Here is a 19500-nt window from a genome sequence, read left to right as displayed (position 1 = left end):
ATTCCCATGCCCAGGGCTCAAAGTATCCACCAGGGATGTGGAGCCAAGTTCAAATCCCTCCTGTAGTAGATCTGAAGCAAGGTTTTGAACACTGATCTCTTAAGAAAGTGCCCTAACCCCCATGCTGTAGGGTGTACTTGAATGAGTTTCTCTTGTGCTTAACTGTATAAACTATTCCCTTTTTTATATAAAATGCATTAGAAGACCCTGTTACTCACTACTTCCAGGTGAATGCACTAATTGCCAGGCTGTAAGGTCATTCTCATGCACTGTCTCTTTCTAGCCCAACAAATAAAGTAGTTAGGTGCCTCAGGATATGTCTGTCACTTCTATGACGTACTTTGCAGTATTCCTATGAAGCATACCCCACTCACTCACCCTCACTCCATGTATGATCAGACCCAAAACTGTTCAACCCAATGCTATTAAGCCCACCCAGAACATAACCTAAGAACACTGATGGACGTGCCCTTGGAGCCATTCCAAGGCAATTACATTGCCTCATTTTGGGGAGCTGATGCACGTGAAGTAGGAATGAGTGGGTGAGGCCTACTTCTGGTAGCATTCCCAGTCTCAACATGGAGCCAATGGAGACATTCCCAAACCACCTCAGAGAAGCAGAGCCAAACCCCACCTTTGTAGTTCAGTTGATTCCTTTGGATACTGTTTTTTGGCATCTAACTCCACAAGTTCAGCTCAGGGCTGAGAAAGTCATAAGGCAACAGTGTGTCTAACAGGTCAGCACCGTAATTCTGAGCCTAAGTCCTGTTGGCGGACTTAAGCCGCCAAACAGAAAGATAAATAACGATGGTGGTGAGGACATATCTGTTGAGATAAATTGGACTAGACAGGGTTTTTTAATAAAAAAATGTTTAAAATATGAAAATCTTAGACTCCTGCCAGACATGCAGGTAAAGGTGGAATGAGATCTGATGCACAATCTAAGTAATCGCACTACCTGCTGTGCCATACCTGCCTGTCAGGAGGCGCAATTGTGGGATCACACATCAGATCCCATCGTGCCTTATTGCCAGTGCAGGGGGAGCCCTGGATCATGATCCCTTGCTCCCCCTGCCCTGGCAAATTGCAATCTTCTGTGGCTGCAAGCCTCATCAGCTGACCCAGCTTCCATCAGAGATGCACCACGGTGGGTGAGTCCTATCACCTGGGGGCTCCCAGCCCATGGTGTGACCTTGCAGCCAAGGGCCCCGTCTGCTGATGGGGGTCCCAGCCACAGGGGTGCCCAAGGCCACATGTTCAATTAATGGCTAATAGGAACCAGCCACAAAGTTATTATACATTTTTGTGGAATAACTTTGTGGCTTATTCCTCATTTTATCATGCCATTCATTAATTGAATGTATGGCCAGGTCACAGCTTAAGAAGATGTAACTAACTGGTTAATCAGATCTTAAGTGTAACATGTGGCAGGTGCCCCAGTTATCCAGCTTGGGACCATCCCTTTTTGAAAGACGGCAACTGTAAGAATCCCACATCAGCTCATTCTGCCCGAGGGCTGCCGCAAGCACCCCCTAAATGACTATATTTGAAAGCAGTCTGAGAGGGGGGGAAAGAAAAAAAATGATGAGTTTGTTTTCAGCTCTGTTTTGTTTTGTCTCTTTGACAGCCCTATGAGTCTGGTTAGTGTCTTTGCTTTCCTCGGCCAAGCTGTTTCTCTGCGGCTTGTGCCAGCCTTTCATTCATGAGCATGAAGTAGCGGGAAAAAAGAGTTTAAAAATAGGGAAATGTAACCGTGCACAGGGAGGAGGAGGGAGAGATGAGCTGCTTGAAGCTGTTTCTTTCTTTAGCTGACTAGATTTCAGCCTGATGGGTGAAAAGTTTCCGCTGAAGGGTTTTGCCTGTACGATAATGTCCACAGTCAGGGGCAGAACTCCACCCCAGGCAGGCGCGTCCCGACTCATCCGTCTCCTCCCCACCCTGTGGCCTGATGCTTCTCTTCCTCCTCCTTTCTGTGTCAGCAACTGCAAGTGTTTGGCTTGGACTTGGCCTATTTGGCAACCTCAGGTATACGGAAAGTGGGGGGGGAAGCGGGGGAGGCAGTCACGTTGCAGATCCACGTGCCACCGAGAACCTGGAAAGGAGCCAGGAATGTGGAAGTTAATCAGCCGCGAAGCAAAAGCTTTACAAACTGCACGAGGGAGAGCCCAGGAGGAGGAGGAGGCAGAGAGACACACTATGAAGAGGGGCAGCGGGAGGGAGAGGTCTAGCCATTCCTCCTCCCCAGCCATCGGCAGGCGGCAGTGACTGATTGCAGCTGGATGGAGAGAAAGACAAGCTCCTGGATGCCATCAGAAACCTGCCGGGACATCTGAAATCAACAAGTGCCTTCTTCCTCCTCCTCCCCCTCCTCACCTGGACACCAGCCCCCGAAGCCAGAGCCAGGGAAGCCAAGAGCAGAGGCCAGCAGGGATGTAAGTGAGCTGCCACCAGGGAGGGGAATCTGGGGGTTGAATTACACTTTGACTCTAGGGAGAGGAGGGGGTCTGCAAAACAAACTAAACCAGTTCACTGATTAACAAGTCCACCTAAGTGAAGGAGGCATCTGACTGGAGGCCCCCTCCCGCTTATGATTTCAAATTTTACCATGGGGGGGGGGGCTTTTCTCTCACGCAGGCGCTCCCCGTTAATTTGCACCCTGGGAATCACAGACCCCTAGAAAAGGAGGGGCTGGAAGAGCAGCCTCTGCCACCTCCCCTTCCCCCCCCCCCCGCCTTCTTCAAGCCCTGGAGCGATACCCTGGGAGCCCGTTCCTGTGCTCCTCCCGCACTGCCTTGCCCGCCTCCAACCTGCCCGAGCAGCAGGACCCGCAGGCTGGGGCTCCCTTCCGTGACGGCCCGCGGGTGCGCTGCCATGTCCCGGCGCTGGGCCCGGCCCGGGAAGCGGGACCGGGATCCCTGCGGGCGGGGACACGGCACCCCCCCCGCCGCCGCCGCCCGCGCAGGAGCCCGCCAGTGCCCGGGAGAAGTGGCGCGTGGCGCCGCGGGTTGAAGGGGGGCGGGGGGGGGCTGCCTTGCGCCGCCGCCTCCCCCGTGAGGAGCCCTGCCCTCCGGCAGCCTCGCCCGCCCCAGGCTCTTCCTTGGGATTTCCCCTCCGCGTCCCAGGGCCCGACTGCGAGCCAAGAGCTCTGCAGGCTGCGGGAGTCCGGCAGCTCTAGCAGCAGGGGGCAGAGACTTTAGTGCGGCCTTTACAAGGGATGGATAAAACCCTGCAAAGCACCTGTCAGGGACAATCGCGCGTCTGAAAAACCATTACTGCGCAGTAATTGCGGGTGTTGTGCGGTAACCAAACATGACTGTGCAGCACGGTCATGTGCCTACACGTGCATACCCATACTGTGCAGTAACTATGGTGACCTATGCTGATTTGGGTGTAAATTTGGGTGTAATTTACATAGCAAATTAACACCCATGAACAACGTGTGCCTCCTGAGGCTGGGGGGGAACGAAGGGTGTCTGCAGCAGGGATGTGTCGGCGGCGAGCGGGGACCACCTGCAGGCAGCCGCGGTGATGGTGGTGAGGGTGGGCCAAGCGGGGACCGCCCACAGGCAGCCACAGCAGTGTCAGTGGTGAGGGGGAGAGGATGGTGAGCAGTGACTGCCCGCAAGTGGTGACACAAGCAGCAGTGGTGGCCAATTTTAGGGAGAGCACATACCCCCCCTCATGCATCACCTATGTTTACACCTGAGTAGTTGCTACACAGTCATGTGTAGACGCCTTATTGCGCAGTAACCATTTGTGTGGTTAGCAGTTTGAATGCCCTCCCCCTGCTTGTCATACAGAGGGAACTAGCATGTACCAGCAAGGAAAAGAATGTAAAATCCCCCTAAAAACATTGAGTTATTTTGCCAAAATCATTCATAGATTCATAGATATTAGGGGCTGGAAGGGACCTTGCGAGAGTATTGAATCCAGCCTCCTGCCATGGGTAGGAAGTCTGCTGGGATCAAATGATCCCAGCAAGGTAAGCATCCAAACATTTCTTGAATGAGTCCAAAGTAGGTGCTTGCACCACTTCTGGGGGGAGTCTGTTCCAGATCCTGGCCGCTCAGACAGTAAAGAAGTTTTTTCTTATGTCCAGTCTAAATCAGCCTTGCAGAAATTTGTGGCTGTTAGACCTTGCTATCCCTTGGGGAGCCCTGGTGAACAGCTGTTCTCCCAGATCCTGGTGTACCCCGCTTATATACTTATAGGCTGCCACCAAGTCCCCCCTGCGCCTTCTCTTCTCTGGGCTGAAGAGTCCCATGTCCCTCAGCCTCTCCTCATAAGGCTTGCTCTCTTGACCTTTGCTTGTGCAGGTAGCTCTCCTCTGGACTCAAGCTTATCCACGTCCCTCCTGAAGTGAGGGGCCCAAAACTGGATGCAGTACTCCAGTGTCACCACATCATCACCATCATCTATTCATTTTTAGACCTGGTCCATTTTGAAATTCATTTGAAATTTTGACTTTTAATGCGAAATCAAAAATATTCCTTTATCACAGAACTTAGTGAGCATGTCTACATGTGCATTTACTGAGCAGTAAATTACTGAGCTGTAGCAGCTTTTACACCAGCATGTACACGTGCAGGCATTACAGCGTGGTACAAACATGCACGTGTAGGCACATGACCATACTGCACAGTACTGCGCTGTAATGGTGCATGTGTGGACATGCCCAGTGTTCCTCTTAGAACAGGTTTAAGAGGTCAGATAAACTTAAGGGGAGTTAGAAATGCCACCGCTAGATACCAATTAAGAGGGTCAGGCTCACAGAGTTGATAGAACTCTTCAAAAAAAAAATGGATGCAAGAGAAAAGGAGGAAATGAACCATACAGACCACAAGGAATTTCCAAATTCTAAGCATTTTGCATACAGAAAATATTTTAGGTTATTTTATTTTTTGCAGGTAAGGTTTAGGCTGTTACACAATGAAGAATTAATATTGCAATCTCATTGCCACAATACACCCCCCAGATCAAGAATTTTAGCAGGATTCTAAAAAAGGGGGCAAGGAGTGAAATCCTTATAGCGAGGATTTTACCCAAGTCATGCACAATTATGAAAGCCTCAATAATTACCCCCCCCCCCACACACACACACACACACACGGCAAAGAGAAGGAAAAACGTTCTCTGGCAAGATGCTATTGTGTAACTGCTCATTTTAAGGTCCCCATACCTTCCCCTGAAAAACAAAATGGTACTACTGTCAGAAAGAAGATAGTTAAGACATAAGCAAGGCAGTTTCTTGTCTAGTAAATGTTACTTAAGATATTCAAAAATAATACTATCACAAAGCCCCATATGTTTGAGAAACATCAGGGTTTGTTTGTTTTTTTTATTTTATCCTGGTGCAGTTGTATCAAAGAAGCGGTTCACCGTTCATCTGAGAAAAGCTTCTAAGACAAAAGATTGTTTCCTCCAGTGCCTTGCCTCTCCTTTCCCAAATGTGATGGATTACCTTTGTGTGAACTTAGCTTAAACTACTGGAGGTTTGGCACCAGATGAAAAAGCAACATAGCAGCAGTGTGGCTGTTATTAGCTATAGTGACAACCGATACTGCTGAATATCCTAACAGTTCAGGGCAAGGTGATACATGATTGCAGGAAGAGCAGTTTCCTTCTGAGATCTTGGACACCACCCAGAGGCTTATTTCTATTGCTGTAATTGCAGCTGCCTCCCCTTGGAGGCACTGAGAGCTGTGGGTTAGAGCCACAAAAGGATTTGGGCACCAAAATCTATCATTTAGGTGCTACTGATAGCTTAGGGGATCAAAACTCGTGGAAGAGGTGATATCTTTTATTAGACCAACTAGATATTTGCAAACAAACTACTGCATTTATCTGCAAGCTTTGGGGCACACACACCCTTCATCAGGCATAGGGAAGAGCAGAGGCCGCAAAAGTTCTCCTAGTTAGAAATGAAAATTCACAACCTGCATAACTGGTAGCTTAAGCACTATCACTCACTTGCTGCCAAACCCTAAAGTTGCAAAATTTCCTCAGTGCCTTAGAAGATGTCCACGCCACTATTATGGCATTTGGCAACCTTGTACTGAGACACCGTGCTGGTGACACTGCTTCCAATGTGAGAGCTAGCACAGATGGAACAGAGGTAGCATGTCTCACTATGGCACAGCCTGGCATAGTATTGAGTGATAGAGACACTCCCAGCAGAAGAAAGGGTATGTGCGAAGTCACCTAAGCATTGATACTGCTCCACATCTAAGAGCAGCTCAGATCCCTAGTTGCAAAGCCAGATTCTCAGTTTCAGCATTGTCCTGCCTGTCTAATCACAGGGGTCTATTCCTGTGGGTACGCTCAGAGCACCCTTAAGCTAGATGCGACCCAAGCAAAACATCCATCGCCAATGGTCAGCTTTGTTTTGGGGTACCCCAGCTGCTACAGCACTTCCCTGGGAGGTTGGAGCCTCAGGTTGAAATCCCTATTCTACCAGGAGTTCCTTAGCTCTATTTCTGGCATTGCACTGACTCTGTGCATGGCTTTGATCAAGTCATTTAACCTCTCTTAGCCTTTCTGCCTTACTCTGTATAGCCTGCAAACTTCAGAGGTGCAGTTGGGTCTACAACTTTGTTGGTTACTCATGTATTCCTGAGGCCACATTAACCTCTGCATTTTACTGTGGGGAGACATTCTTTGGTCAAGTGGATCCATACATAGAAAGACATTGGGTATCTTTCTGAAAGATGTTTTCAGTTTTGTCTGGGTGAAGTTCCATGGCCTGTGGTATGTACAAGAGCAGAGAAGATGACCATAATAGTCCTTTCTGACCTTTCTGAGGTCTGCAGGCTATACAGAGTAAGGAAGAAAGGCTGAGAGAGGTTAAGTGACTTGATCAAAACCATGCATAGAGTCAGTGCAATCCCAGAACTAGAGCTAAGGACCTCCTTGTAGAATGGGGATTTCAACCTGAGGCTTCCAACCACCCAAGGAAATGCTGTAGCCACTGGGGTACCCTAAAACAGAGAAATCAGAATCCTGAGCAACCTCCAAACCATGTCCCTCCTTTTCCTCTCTGAATATTCTCTTCTATAGGAAGCTTTCAATCCCAAGTGGTGTTGGGGCAGGATTTGCCCTGCCAGGATCAAATACATAAGCTTGCTTTTATTTTTGTCTATGGGTGGGAATTTCACCCATACCACATGCACATTTTGTTTCAGAAGGTAGAATAAAAATTACAGGGAGGTGGTTACATTTCTGCATGGTTCAGGTTCCAACTTAAATAGCGAATGTAAATAGGAACAGTAGCCAAGGGAGAGATACCATCTCCGCTGTATCCTGGCTTTTATATTTTCTTCCAAGAGGCAAGGATTTCTTAGGTTGATATATTTTATTGAACCAAATGTGTGGTTAGGACAGAGTTAGACAAGCTTCCAAATGCAAGAAATTCTTTGTCTGGTCTGATCAGATGGCATGAATGCTTTTCATTTGAAAGCTTGTCTAATTAACCCAACAATGCAGATGGTCCAGTAAAAGATATCACCCTAAGAAATCCTTGCCTCTCTTATAATTTCTGGACCACCACAGCTACATCACTCTTATACTACCATTTTTTTCACTTTTTCCACCCTGAGATTTCTTTCAATCCCTTCCCTTCATACTGGAATATTTAATACACATTGTCTCCTGTGTCTCCTCACTTGTCCCCATATCTTTTTGCCCACCCCGTTGTTATTTACAGTATATTGTGTTAAAATCCATAAGTCCCAGTCCCGGACTAAGAGCCCATTGTAGGAGACACTGCATAACCAAACACTCTTGACCCCAAAGAACTTAAAGTCAGTTCCCCAGTGCTCCCCTGGGACTCCAAGATAAATGATCCTACACCTGTCATTCATTCTATAGTAAACCACAGACAAAAGAGAGAGGAAGGCCTCCCTTTCCTTCCGCCCACACCTCTTACAGCAGGTAAGATATCAGCCTCCAGCTGCATCCCAGTGAAGCCAACGGCAGTTCTCCATGAGGAATGGAGACTTGGAGAAGTTTTGAAACATTTCCTTTAAGATACTCAGAAATATCCAAACATACAAGGTGCAGACAGAAGTGCAGCTCCCCATTCTAACTCATGGAGCTTCACAGAAAATGCCATAGGTTAGGCGGATCTTCCCAACCCAAGAGACATTAGCTGTTGTGTTGGGGGGGGAGGGGTTTGAAGAAGAGAGGGAGGTCTGTTTTGGGGTTTCCCTAGCCTGAGCTGGAGTGGGGGATGGATTGGAGTCCCTCCCCCCGCCCCAGGTGGGCTGGCAACCCACAAAATGAGCTCCCTCTACTCTCTTCTCCCCCTTTCCATTCTGAAAATAGTGCCAGGAACAGGGCTGGGCTGTGTCAGCCCAGTCCTGCTCCTAGCACATGCAGACACAAGTTAATGAAGGCACTCCACTTTGGAGTGCCTTTATCTGAACCCTCATTACATGGGTTCAGATTGTCATGGAATCTGGCCCTTTTAAAGTGCTCTGCAACTGTGCATTTGTGTTAGGTTATGGCTGTAGAGTGCTTTCAGGGGCCAGATTCAGCAAAAATTGTCACTTTTGTCCGTGCCTTTAGCTACCCCTCTCTCCCTACCAAGAATATATGATGCTTGTTAAATTGAGTATGTTTCATGGTCTGTCCTTGGTAGGGAATCACTGATCTTTAAGCTCACTGGAGAGCAGCAGAAGGGCGAAAAGATGATGGTGTGGAGACCAGTGAAGACAAACTGTGTGCGAAGGAACCTCTTTGGTCCTGTGGACCATGAGCAGCTGCAGAAGGACTTCCAGCAGCTACTGCGCAGCGGTGTAGAGGGAGCCAAGCAGAAGTGGAACTTTGACTTCCTACGAGAAATACCAGCTGAGGGGCTCCTGCAATGGGAAGAGCTACAGGGCCATGAGGTCCCAGCCTTTTACCACAGCTGTGTGGTAGGAGAGGCTCGCAAGCCCTTGCAGCTCTTGAACCGGCCCATGGGTAAGGAAGCCAGGGATCACCAGTTTGCCAAGGTGACAATGACTGAGAAATCCAAAGCTCCCAAGAAAATTGTAGGCAAGAGCCAAGAAGTGAGGAAACAAAGACAGGCTTCCGTCACAGGTGCGTGAGATTTTTGCTGTTTGTTGCTTACCCCAGAAAAAACAGAGACAGGGCTTTGCAGAAATTAGCTTCTGATAGGCCTCTTACCAGTCCTGATTTCACACAGGCAACTCTTCAGATAAATTAGATGGCATTAATGATTCCAAGAAGTAGTGGCCTTAAAATGTTCAGTGTACATGAGATACCGTGGGCTTTATTTTTAGAAAGTGCTGAGCACCTGCAGCTGCCATAGATTTCTTTGGGATTTATTTTTGTGTAGGACTTCTGAAAGTCAATCCAAGGCAAATAATGATTGATTACTCTTTAATATTTTGTGGGGATGGGAAAGCAGTTTAGGCAGTTGAGTGGGAGGAGTGCTAAGAAAAATACTGTGTTTTTCTTGAATATAACCTACACCTTTCCCACAAAACCAGCTGGTAGAACTTGGGACATGCATTATATGTGAGAAATAGGGCTCCCCATGAGTCCAGAAATTTGGTGGTAAGGGAGCAGCAGCAGCAGTCCCAGAGTGCTCCTTCAAACCACACTCATTAACACTACTAGCACTCCCCCACTGCCAAATTCCTGGACCCACGGGGAGCCCCCCAGCCAGACCACATGGCTCTGCACACCAATTCAGCCACCCATGCAGGGATGCTTCACAGCTATACCTGACATGCAGCCCCAGACCCAACACATGGCCCTTATGCACCAGGTCAGACCCAGCACATGGCCTGGCCCCGGGGTACTGGGTTTGTTTGTGGACCCCATCCAGCATGTGAGGCTGGCAGTAAGCTTGACTCCCTAGCAGCTGCTACTCAGTTACCACAAAGGAAGTTGGGTTTTTTTCTTCATGCTGCCCTTAAAAAAGATGTGCTGTATACAAAGGCATACTGTATGTGAGAAAATATGGTAGTTGATCTCACCTTAAAGGGGAACTTGGGTCTCACCACAAGCATATATCCACTTCCATTTATTCTTTTTATTTTATTTTATTTATTTTATTTTATTTTTAGAGCTGCCCACAGTTAATCAGGTGCTGTCTTCCCAAAAATGTAGTATGAGGACCCAAAAATGAAGTATGAGGAACAACAGAATCAGAAGAGGGTAGAGCAGGAACCAGAAGGAAGAAGCCATTGTAGATATGAATATTATTTTGTATATGGTCTTCAGCAAAAGCCTCTAGAGATTTTTTTAAGAGACAGATCAGTCTGAAATTTGGCCAGATGGCAGAAAGGGCCAATTTTTCAGGTATTCAACACTGATATGTGGTGCTAGATACTCAAAGGAGTTCAGCTCCCATATACATTTTTTTCAAAGGGGCTCCTATTCTGATGCTTATTGTCACATGTTCAGAAGTGCTCAGAACTCTGCACTAAACTCTTCTGAAAAATCAGACTCCTCATGTTGGTGTCCTGAAGAGGGAGCTGAGCTCTTTTGAAAATCTGCCCATAAATGATGATATTTTACTTGTACTTACTGGGCTGTCAGTTTGTCACCAAGGTATTTTCTTGCCAGCCTGAGGCAGAGAACACTAAGTATCAGCTTAAATCTGTCAAAAAGACTAAGATTTTGGACATGTTTTTGAATACAAAAGTTAATCAGGCAATGCAATAGCTTGCCAGGAGAGGTGATGGAGTCATCATCATCACTAAAGATATTCAAGGGTAGGTTACAGATTAGTGAAGAGAGGACCATCCTATACCAGAGGATGGGGCTATGGTACATGATAAATGCACTTTTGATGTCCATTGGGCTTTTCAGGCCTTAACCAATTAACAGTAAAATTTAAGTGGATTTGCCTTTGAGCTTAGTGGCATGTGGGAGTCACTATTCAACTGCAAATCTCTTGCTGGGCACAGAGGTGTAGCAAGCTCATTGAGCACCCAGGGTGGGACAGGTGCAACCACTGTAGGCCAGATGGGGTAGCAAGTAGGTGAAGGCAAGGCAAGACTTGCCTTCCTAAGCAACTGCTGGCTACTGCCACTGCTGTAGCAGCATCAGTCCACCCCAGCAGCAGCAGCCCCATAACTGGGCTCCCCCGGAGCTGACAGTGGTGCCACATTTCTTCTTCCCCTACGTTACATATTAGAGCAGGGCTATGCCTGCTCTGGCAAAGGCTCCTAGGGGGAAGGAGGAGAGGGGGAGCACCATTCCACTTGCCCTCACCCACTAGATATACTGCTTGCTTCCTATGATCAGGCAGTGGCAGTGCAGGGCTGTCCCTGCTGTGACAAAGATTCCTGGGGGAGATTCTGGTGTCCTCTTATTGTCGGTGCCTGGGGTGCCCTTGTTATGCTACTGATTGGGCATTTAGTAGTAAATTATGCAGATGTCCAAGGGACATTTTCCCCAGTAAAGAAACATTTAACAGGAGATCTGGAAGCCAGCACACCAATCTGCATAAACTTAACACTTTTCCACATTTGCTTTTAAAAGAGAAAGCATATTGCTGAATCTATTACTTCTCCAAGGATTCTGGATGTAAGAAACCTGATAGCAGCAAACATGGGAATTCTTCTTTTTCTGGCAGACCTTTAAGATCTTTCTATCTTTCACTCTGTTACACACACGCTTAGTTTTCCTATCACCAATTCAACAGTATCAACATTTCTCTCCAACTGGGAAGAACGGGGCTCTGCTCCATCTGGAATTAGACAGGATTTATCTATGGGGTGGGATGACACTCAAGTATATGATTCTGTGCCATACCCCAACCTTTTATCATCCTAGAGATGGAAGTTAGTTTAGGATTAGTTCTCAGATCAGTCTGTAATCACATTAAGTCAAGTAGAGCTCTGCAGCGTTTTGCATTAAAGGTCCCGCAATGTGCATTTAATTTAAACTTTCAAAGACAGCTTGCGGTCTGTTAAATAAACATCACCATATTAAAACCCAACCATGGGTTCGGTAGATATTGGAGCCACCAAAGTGGGAGGAGCTGAGGCTTTTCAACTGTATCTGTATCCTTAGGCAGGAAGGGCTAACCAATAAAAATGCAGAATTTTTGCTGTTTTACCAGTTCATTTTACAGACACCATTTTGCATTCTTTTGTCCCATCACTACTGTTTTCTTCTCACAACTGGTTCAGCCTCTGTTCTGTTTCCATGCAAGTAATGCACAGTTGGAAGTTTCAGATATAGCTAGGTTTTAGCGAAACTTTGCCAGAAACTAAACCAAAGTCTTTTGTGAGCTCCCTCATCCTTTATATTCTGATTTCTCTCTTTTTCTTACACCCTGCTTTCTGCATGTCTTTTCACAGCATCTGATGAAGTGAACGTGAGTTCATAAAGCTTGTTCTCTCTCTCTCCCTCTCTCTGTCTATAAGGCCAGGTACAGACATTACTCTTTTACCGATATAAGTGATTGGAAACCTGTCTATACCCATAACACAACAGAAGTTCGGCACACAAAACTGGAGTATACCCATAATAGAGCAGAAGTTCAGCATACGTAGCCCAGTTTAAAATGGTGGAACCTGGTCTAAGATTTCCTTCCCAACCTCCTCCTCCCCCCCCCCCACCAAAGGGCAAATGTGTGTTCTGTTCGCTAATGATCTAAATTACACTGCTTACAAAAAGCCACCTAATTTAGATTGATTCCTCCTTGGGCTTTTTGAATGTCTGATACCTAGCGTAAAGGTGCATACTCACCCTGCCTTCTGATTGGGTTTCATAGGCTAGAGGTAAATGGAAGAAAAGAAACTAAGAGATTTTATATGTAGCACCAGCCACCACCTTCTCATGCCAGCCCTTTACACACTTCTTTGTTTTCAAGACCCCCAGGACTTCACTCAGCCCAATATATTTGGGCCTTGTAATGTCACACAGTTCTCCTGGAAGACCTCTAATGTTTTTGTACCCTTTTGAGCCATAGAACTAAAAGGACAGGTACCAGAAGCAATATAGCTACTAATATAGGGTATAAACAGTTGCTGCATTTCTCCCAGGAGGAGAGTATTCTACGAGTCCATTGTTCCCTTTTAAATGCCTGTGTAGTATGCAAGATAAAATGTGCCATCACTTCCTCCCTCCTACAATGCTGTGTACATCTGTAAGTTAATAGTGTGTCATTCACCTTAATTACGAGTCACTGTAAGGACAAGCCTGTCAGGCTGTGTACTCTCACTCACTATCTACTGGCAGAGAGGCAGAAATGCAGCCAGGAAAGGGTATGGGTATAAATGGCTGCCCCTGGTGTTTTGATGTTGGTTAAAACCCAGGATAATCAGGACCACCTCAGATGAAATGTCTGTTTAAGCCATAGTATGGTATAGCAACAGTAGAGCACTCTGCTAGGACTGATGTACTCTTTCCTTTAGCTAATTAGACTAGGCTGGAACACCATGCTGATAGGCCTATCCCAGTCCCTAAGCTAACCCCAGGTGTCTCAGCATGGTGCTATATACTTGCACTCTTAATGAAATTGGCTAAAGAATACTCTTTGCAGAACTTTGGCTGTGAAATCCTATAGTATTCCAATGACCCTGCCAACATTATTCCCTGCTGAAATGAATACAAGGCATAAGCTATTAGGTCTCCATGGATATTTGCTATATACATTGCCAGTTTACTTATATGGGAAGCATCACAAGGGCCACATTCTCAGCTGGTTTAACTAGACTTAAAGTCAATGAAGTTGTTTACATCTGCTAAGAATCCCGGACCTCTAACTGTAAGTAAACATTTAGGTTTCATTTTAGCTAATTCGGCCCTGTCTGTTTTTCTGTCAGGGGAAAAATATCACTGTTTAATGTTTCCACTAATTATGAAAGGCTGGTCATGATTCCAGAGCTGAGACTGATCTGAATTTTGCATGGGCAGTCACTTTGTTACATATGAAAAATACAAAGTATTTTCCTCATAACTACTGTGCTTACTCCTTTCTTCAGTGCAGAATGACTATATACTCAGTGTTATTGCAAGGTAGTAGTCTTTGTTTCTAGAGTTTAACATCAAAAGTAGAACATGACTAATAAAGTCAAGCATAACTATAATTTTTCTAATGTTATTCTACTCCGAGGGTCTGTTTTTAAGGAGGATAAAAGAGTACTGAAAAACATCTCTTTCTGACCAGAAAACACCACAAAACTGAGAAGTCAGGGAGTAAAATGTCACATTGCTCAGCTTGCATAAGAGGGTCCAAAGTCCTTTGATCTGTGCTGGATAAACGCCAGCCCATTTCCTTTGTTTTGCTTGGTATTCCACAGCTTTATATGGAACATGCTAAAGGTATTAGTTCTGTTCCCTCACGGATCTTAAAAGAAAAGCCTAAATGGCTGTACTAGAAAAGCAGGGAGACTAGAGAGAGTCTTGCAAACACCACTTGTTAATCCCAGAGTTTCTAATTCTGTTTGCTTGTTGGTTCTTCTACAGATTACTACTCAGCGAAGAAGAGAGTCAAAACTAACACAAAAGCTGCTTCAGAAAATGTGGCTTTCTGAAAGGGAACACAGGGTTAATCTGCACCAGAGATGTTTCAAAGAGCTGGCAAATATATTTGACGGTCAGAAAATGTGCGTGCAAACTATGAACACTTACGGCATCACAGAGAGAGACATTCATGGAAGCAGCAATGGCAAGTCTTACAAGCACAACAAAAACAGCATCAGGATGATGTCAGGCCAAATAAACTGGAATCCCTTTTAACTAAGAGTGGCTAATCTTCAGTGTTTTGGTAAGCGAACTTGGAAACTGGCTAATAGTAGCAGCCTTCTGTGAATGGGACAGCAGGGAACCTAAAGTTAAACTGTGCACATGTAACACTGTATTTGGACATGTCAACATGGAATTGGGACCATGTTTAATTCTTTTTTTATAGTTACATGTTTAGGGTATGTACAGAAGTGCTCCATGCACATTTTACAGGGCTGTAATTTGGAGCACTTTTTATAGCGCTACAAAGTTATAGCACTCTTTAACATGACAGAAGTGCAGTGTTTGGTTTGGGGGGAAGGGAGGCCTCTGAGCCTCCTGCACTTTCCAGGCTTGGAGGCAGGGGGTGCTCCACAGCTTCCTGGGGCTTCTCCACTGGTTAGAAATTTGACCACCATACAGAAGTTATTTAAAGTGCTGTAAATTACTAACATGCTGTAAAATACAGCACTTCAAATTTAAAACCTCATTTAATGAGGGTTCATTTAAAACCCTGTACCCATTTTTAAGTGCTATAAAGCCATGCACTTCTGTTAAGTTACAGCAATAAAGTGCTTTAATCGGGGGAAAAAAGCAACTTCGGTACACACCCTTAATCTGCAACCTCTCCCCTGGTTTTAGTGGTTTAGCCACCTAATAAGCTTCACAACCTAAACTGTACGGGTCTGATTTTTCAAATTTCCCAGTTCAGCCTGTTATTTTTTAGATGCCAAATTGCACCTACAGCTTGGTTAGAGCAATTTTTCACTGACTTATTTCAGAGCTTGTATGTGTAAATTCCCTGCGGGGGTAAAAAGAGACAGCTACAGTTACTTTAAGGAGAATTTGGTGCTGCCTGTCCATCTACAATGGTATGCATGCACACTTGCACTCATAGAATTGGGGGCCCTTGTTTACAAGTCATTCCTGGGCCCAATTCAGTCTTCATTTTCACTTCTGCAGTTCCACTGAGGTCAATCAGTTTGCTTGGGTGAAAACCAAGGCAGGATTTGCCTATTGTCTACAGTGTTTTGTAATGCCCACAGCCAATAAGATGACATTCTAGACTGATGTTTTCTTGCTAGTACCCAAACTATGATTCCATTAATATAGTTTTTTCAACAAAAAAAATTAATGGCCATTAATAGCACTGGATCATCAGTCTCTCTCGGCATTGCATGGATTATTTCTTCTACGATTTTTATGTACCATACACAAACTTTTATATGTCCTCCTTTCTGTTACCCTTCTCCAGTCCCTTCTCTTCCTCCTCCCTCAACCAGTTTGGGTAAATTGAAATTTTACAGCACATAGTAGTCAGTGTATAACATGTAAAAAGAAACCTATAAAATAGACACTCAAAATGATCCTGTTGCCTGAGGACACAAGTAGGCTTCAGGGTTTAATGAATAAGTTTGGAAAGACCTCTGCATATTGGGCATTCTAGACATTTACACCATGGCTAAGAGCTACATCAAAATCAACCACGGCTTCTCACATACAGCAGATTTATATGTGCATATACACTTATGTGCAGGCAATAGACAGGGAAAGAGATATATGCAAGTACACACTGATATTACATAAAACATCAAGACAGAATAATGTACCAAAATATATCTCCTCCCAAGGATAAAATGTAGTGATTTAAGTCCATTCCTATATGCAGTGCATGTTGCAGGATGAGAGTCTACATTTTCAGCTCTAGACAAGTAAGACCCAAGAGAAATACCTTCTTTTCTCGATCAGTGACTTAGTTGGGAATGATGGACACAATTCCTGCTCCTACTGAAATCCTTGGGAGTTTTGCTCTCTGGAAACTAGATTAGACCTCGTCTGGCAAGAATTGTGAATAACTAATTCAGCATATGTGTTTGTGAATGAAGAGATCCTGTTGTAAGAGACAGGGTGGCTACACAAACAAGTTACCACAAGGTAAGTTACTGGGTGAGGCACTGTAAATTTGTACCCTAGCTAACCTTGGGGTAACATCCTTGTGTAGCTGTACTCAAAACTGGTGTGCTGACATGCAGTGTGAAAGGGTTTTTATACTGTTGCTGGTGACTAAAACAGACCAATTATTTTTTTCAAGTGTGTGACTTTAATTCAAGAACAAAATGATTGCACAATCATGTATGTGTGTTTGCATGTTTGTAAAAATCAGACCAATGACACACTGTGCGCCTTTTTGTTTCACTGTGGTATGTTAAAGCAGCCTTATTTTTTGACTGGTATGACATGCATTCTGCAAAAGAGCTTCTAACTCTGTCGTTTTCAAGGTTACCATAATGTTACTTAGTTTTTTTTAAGGGGGAAAAGTGCTACCTCTTTCTGCATGAGAAAATGATGATAACTTGCTGGAGATTGTATGCTGTTCACACTGTGGTCCCAGAAAATAGCAAAAGACCAGGTATTAACTGAGATTCTGATCCAGCTAAGCACATAACCACATGCATAAAGTTATGTGTTTAAGCACTTTTGCTGAAGCAAGGCCTTACAAAATCTGAGAATTTTATAAGCAATTGTTTAAATGATTGGTGAACTACTTGGCATTGGTGTTTGATCCTTAGTTATTACCTGCTCTAATATAGAATTTCTAAATGTTCACAACTTGATAGGGGTGAGACCACAGGTGAGAAGTTTTAATGGTCTGTATTCTGACATATTTGCTAGCTATGATGCTGCACTGGAAGTATATTGCACTAGTTATTTCCATTACAGAAGTTGATGTAATGCAGCTAGTTACTATGGACATCAAACCCCTCCTTCCATAGACAAGTCATAACAGGTGAAGAAAAATGGTTCCTGTAACGGCAGCACAACAGCTGTTAGCCCTAGTGCTATGAAAATCCAATGCATCTCCATTACTTGTCCTTGCTAGGGCCCATTACCCTGAAAATACACCCACTCTCCTGCTCCCACTCTGAGCACAAAATATTGAAAAAGGTTGTGTTTTCTCCATTAGAACAACACTGACTACGTGCCAATAAATACATACAGGACTGACAGTGGCTCTGAGCACACTCAGGGGGTGCACTAGACAGCACCTGCCTTACAGATTTGGCGCATTTAGCTCACATGGAGGAAGAGGTAGGGCTTGTTTCCAGTATGATGCTCCCTACTATGGTCAGAGGCTTTGCTGAAATACCCTGATTGGTTGCTGAGGTCTGCCAAGCACAGGGAGGAGAGAATGACCAGATATCTGCTATTATTCATTATTCAACATTCAGACAGAGAAGTATTTCAAAAAGGAAATATGGAATAAATATTTTTCTGCCCATATCTCCTATAAACCATGTTTTCCAATTAAAACATGTTTTAGATTTTTCCTTAAAGGGGTATTTTCCTGTGTAGCAATAGAAATAATTCAATAGGTCTAAAACCCAGTCTTTACGTTTATGGAGAAGGAGGCAATCTGCTTGAAAAAAGCAGCATACTACAGCTTTGGTATACATTCCATTTATATATACAGCACTCAGGTGTACTCAGTCTAATAACAGTGTATTCCAGCCTTATTTGCTGACCATTGACTTTGATTAGCTGCATGAGTACAGAGCCATGGATCAGACACCCAAGCAGCACATTTGCAGAATGAGAAGCAAGGTACTGTGATCAGAAACTAATCTGGGCATTAAAAGACATGGTAGCAGCACTGTTTCAAGGTCTTATGCAGCTGTCTTAAATGTACTTCTGATTACAGAGCAGAGGATAAACTGAATCAGGAATTCATACTGTATACCTGTTTTAACCTCAACATATTAATAAACATGGAGCCAACCCCATCTGAGCCCCCTATTATATGGGCGCATCTACACATGCTGCTATGGCGCCATTGTTACTGAGCCATCATTTATTACTAAAAGACGGTGCAGTAGCAGCTGGTGCTGCACACAGTTATTTTTGGGCACTATGTTGCAAAAGTGATGCACTATAACAGGGGAGCGTGTCACTACGGCAATGTAGCTGCATCATCACAGGTTTTGCCACAGATGCTACATCGCCACAGCGCATTGCTACAGTGATGTAGCAACACACTAAACGTGCCTTATATAAACTGTACGCATGACTCAGAGCTATTTACTTCTCTCCATCTGCAAGTCAACTCCCATTAGTACTAATGGGATTCCCAACATACAGATTTAGGGAAGCATATGCCTTCAAGGCTTTTCCACTCAAGATAAAGATGTGTTCTATGTGCAACATCCTATTAGACAAGAGTGGAACACAGCAAGTCCAAGGTCAGCCTTTGCAATTGTTTATGTATTATACAAACATGGAAACACTTTCTCAGGTATAATAGATCTGAATTTAATTCCTTTGGCAACAACTGGAGAAATTGTGCCACAAGGAAACCAAGAAAATAATACTGTAAGTGCTTCCAGTTATTTTTAGGATAATAAAAATATAGCTTCCTTCTGTTGCTTAAACCCACTCCTTTGCAAACTAGCATGTGTGCCCTTCTGTGTTGTTTATCTGAAGAACCTGCAGATGAATTAAAATAGATGTCTATGTTCCACTGTTATCTTGAGGATTATTTCTTTAATTGGGGGGGGAGGGGCTAGAAACACAGAGATCGAAAGGGACCTCAAGGGATCTTCTCCAACACCCTTCACTGAGGCAGGATCAAGAATTAGGATGTGGCTGCACAACATGTTACTCCAGAGTATTAACAAAAGTACTCTGGAGGAAAAGTGGAACATACACATGATATAACAGCAGTTTTCCTGAAAGAAATGTTTTTCTCTAATACAAAGTTATTTCCAAAGAAATCAGAAGCAAATTTACTCTGGAGAAAGTTACTCTGGT

General features: G+C 44.6%; 1 protein-coding gene across 1 annotated transcript; it reads left to right on the top strand.

The window, feature by feature from the left end:
* Positions 1 to 1980: 1980 nt before the first annotated feature.
* LOC102567302 (cyclin-dependent kinase inhibitor 1) lies at positions 1981 to 19210 on the top strand. The gene is made up of 3 exons (XM_006267899.4): positions 1981 to 2432; positions 8639 to 9081; positions 14437 to 19210. Coding segments are annotated over exons 1-3 (513 nt in total). The 5' UTR covers positions 1981 to 2430; the 3' UTR covers positions 14505 to 19210.
* Positions 19211 to 19500: the final 290 nt, after the last annotated feature.

The sequence above is a fragment of the Alligator mississippiensis genome, chromosome 4, assembly GCF_030867095.1.
Source record: "Alligator mississippiensis isolate rAllMis1 chromosome 4, rAllMis1, whole genome shotgun sequence".
Taxonomy (NCBI): Eukaryota; Metazoa; Chordata; order Crocodylia; family Alligatoridae; genus Alligator; species Alligator mississippiensis.
Note: the sequence above shows the minus strand (reverse complement) of the source record. Positions and strands in the feature narration are given on the sequence as shown.

Coding starts and splice junctions, on each gene's coding strand:
- LOC102567302 (XM_006267899.4), top strand. Junction 9,082..14,436: donor AAGACAGGCTTCCGTCACAG/GTGCGTGAGATT, acceptor GTTCTTCTACAG/ATTACTACTCAGCGAAGAAG.